This window comes from Fukomys damarensis, unplaced genomic scaffold (assembly GCF_012274545.1).
Source record: "Fukomys damarensis isolate Sample0158 unplaced genomic scaffold, DMR_v1.0_HiC HiC_scaffold_12, whole genome shotgun sequence".
In the NCBI taxonomy this organism is placed as follows: Eukaryota; Metazoa; Chordata; class Mammalia; order Rodentia; family Bathyergidae; genus Fukomys; species Fukomys damarensis.
Window position 1 is genome coordinate 39,889,979 of NW_022900924.1, and position 2,812 is coordinate 39,892,790.

Here is a 2,812-nt window from a genome sequence, read left to right on the forward strand (position 1 = left end):
TTTTTTTTTTTTTTTTTTTTTTTTTTGTGTGTGTGTGTGTGTGTTTTCCTCCTGGCCAGGACTAAGTTAGGACATGGCCTTCTCTCCGGCCAGTATTCAAAGCCTCCAGTGAAATCTGAGCTCATCGAGCAGGTGATGAAAGAGGAGCACAAGGTATGTGTCCTAGGGTTGACAGGTTGACATGCAGGTGAGTGTGCTGTGTTTGACACAGGCTGTTATAAATTTAGCAAGCTGTCGGAATAGCTATTTAATTTCAGTGAGTGATGTCTGTCTCTGTGCTCCTAAAAATCATGCTAAGGAATTCCAGGGTTAGGGGTTCCAGTGTCAGTTGCCCCACTGATAGATGTGTTCCATTTTGTACTTAATCTTCAGAAACAACTGTGAGACAAAAGCAATGAGACAGAAGGGAAGTTCGTTATAAAAATATAAACATTTCTCCCTTGGTAGCATCATCTTGGTCCTCACACTGTATAATGTCTCTTAAGTTTCAGGTTTATTTCCTATGGTTTCTCAAAAGGCTGGTTATGAAAAACACCCAGGTTCCTCAGCCCCTCCCTGGAGCTGAAGATTCAGAATTTTAAGGGAGGGCTGGGCAGTCCTGGTTTTGCTAAGTTTCCACGTGGTCTTTAAATGCACTCACGCAGGAGAAACTGAGTTGGCTGATCACTATTACTTGACAGAATAATTGAAAGATTGACTTATTGCCTAATAGCCTGGTCTGATTTCCATGTCTCTGCATAGTGGGTTCTTCCTTGGGCTGTTCTGTTGCACAACTACAGAGGGCAGTGCTCATAGCCTGGTCTTTTTGAATGGTGTAGCTGGAATTGTGCAATGTACTGTTATGTGGCTGTATTTGGCACCCTCAGCTCCTGTTGCTGCAAATGTCTTGAGTGGACTATGCATGTATCTCTGTTTCCAGGACAAAAGACCCAATACCTATAACTTGAAAGAGAGGTTTATCTTGGCTCATGGTTTAAGAGGGTTCAGTCCTTGGTAGCCTGGCTTCGTGGTAGAATGGGTATGATGGAAGGGCATAGCAGAGGAAAGCTATTCACCCCATGACCAAGAACGGGGGGGTGAGAAAGAGAGAGAGAGAGAGAGAGAGAGAGAGAGAGATTGGGAAAAGCCAGAGGGAGAGATATGCCCTCCATTGGCACGTCCCCCCGACCTTTCCTCCAACAGCCCGTACTCCCTGACAGCACATTTAGTAATGAACTAATCAGTGAATTTAGCCGCTGATGAGTAAAGTTCCCCAGGGATCTAGTCACCTTCTGAAAGCTCCACTTTGAACACAGGAGATTTTTGGGAGACATTTTCTGTCTAAATCATGGCAACATGCCCCTCTCACCACTACCCACTGTTCCTTTGGAACATCTTTTCTTCCAAACATACTAAATAGTTCCTGACTTAGTGCGCAGGCCAACTGAATACTACTCTGAACGATTTGGCCTTCTCTTCTGAGGCAGTTTATCCTCAACCAATGGCAAGAGACCAGAAGCAAGGGTCCAAAGCAAGTATATTCTCGTTCGTATAAAGTTAGTTGGTTGTGGACAGACGTGGAAGTGAATGAGGGAGGGAGGGCTTTGAGGGGAGCCCTAGAGGGTGTGATTGGAGATGGGGAGAGGAAAGCAGGTTGTAAAGAAGGTAGAGAGGGAAAACAGGTTATAAGTGGTGAGCCCAAGAGAGGAGGGGTGGGGCACCGGAAGAGCTTAAATTCTCAAATCGCCTTGCAAGGTAGAGGGGTCCTTACGCACCAGAGTGTGGAGCCCCTCATCTGGGGTACAGTGTGGGGGATGGTTCGGGTGAGGGTTGGGGTCTGGGGTACTAGGCTTCTTCTGCCCCCGAGCTTCTGTGAAACTTTGACGAGGTGATGGTGGAAAAGCTTGGTCCAAATTTGTGTTTTGACTGAGTTTATCCTGGGTGTTCATCAGGAGCCTGGTTCCCTCCTTGACTCTGCAGGGAGCTGCACACTGGGCGAGGCATGAGCAGGATGCATCTGCCTGGCAGGATGTGTCGAGGTGGTGATGCTGAATATTTTTATGGGGTGTACTCACTAATGATAATAAAATCTGTGTATGTTATGTGATTATTGTCATGTTTTTGGAATCTCTGCATTTCAAGAAATATTGAAATGTAAAATCATCAATGCAAAATGCAACTTAGCAGTGTTTGGAAGTAAAGGTTGTTTCTGTTCTTGTAATGTTCTTTTCCATTAGAGAAAAAGGAGTTCTTACACGAGCCAGGCGTATTGTTTATTTTCTCTACAGATAGTGCCCTCATGGCGCCTGTGTCTCTCTTCCCCCTTTTGTCCAGTGGCTGTTGTGCAGCAGCTCTGTGGATCTCCAGAGCGTGGGCTCCTGGGCAGGAAGTTCTGCTCATTCTGGGTTGAAGTGTGTAAGCTGGTAGCACTTGGGCCACATCTGGCCCTCAAATGTGTTTTGCCTGGCTCTTGTATAAAATCTGAGTTTCCAGCTTCTCTTAAGTACTCAGAACTCCTGGGAGTCCCAACCTGCGATTGGCAGGTGGAGCCCTATAACAGTCCTTGCTGGCCAGTGCCTTTGTGACTTGTGATCTGATTGGTATTCTGGGTATTTGTGACCTTTGGTCTAGATGACTTATAAAATCCTTCCCAGCTTTGAGGCTTCATTATCTTAAAGAAAGAGTCCTGATTGCTGGGCTGTGGTGGCTCACGCCTGTAATCCCAGCATTCTGGAGGCTGAGGCAGGAGGATTGCTGTGAGTTCAAGTCCAGCCTGGGCTACATAGTGAGTTCCAGGTCAGTCTCAACTATGTAGTGAGACCTTGTCTCAAAA

General features: G+C 46.2%; 1 protein-coding gene across 1 annotated transcript in view; it reads left to right on the forward strand.

Annotated features, from left to right (window-relative positions):
• The window catches only part of Usp13 (ubiquitin specific peptidase 13), a 109,544-nt gene that overhangs the window by 66,087 nt on the left and 40,645 nt on the right, over positions 1–2,812 (forward strand). Inside the window, exon 10 of the mRNA XM_010632461.3 lies at positions 60–153. Coding sequence (XP_010630763.1) covers positions 60–153 — 94 coding nt within the window. The remainder of the gene's footprint in view (positions 1–59; positions 154–2,812) is intronic.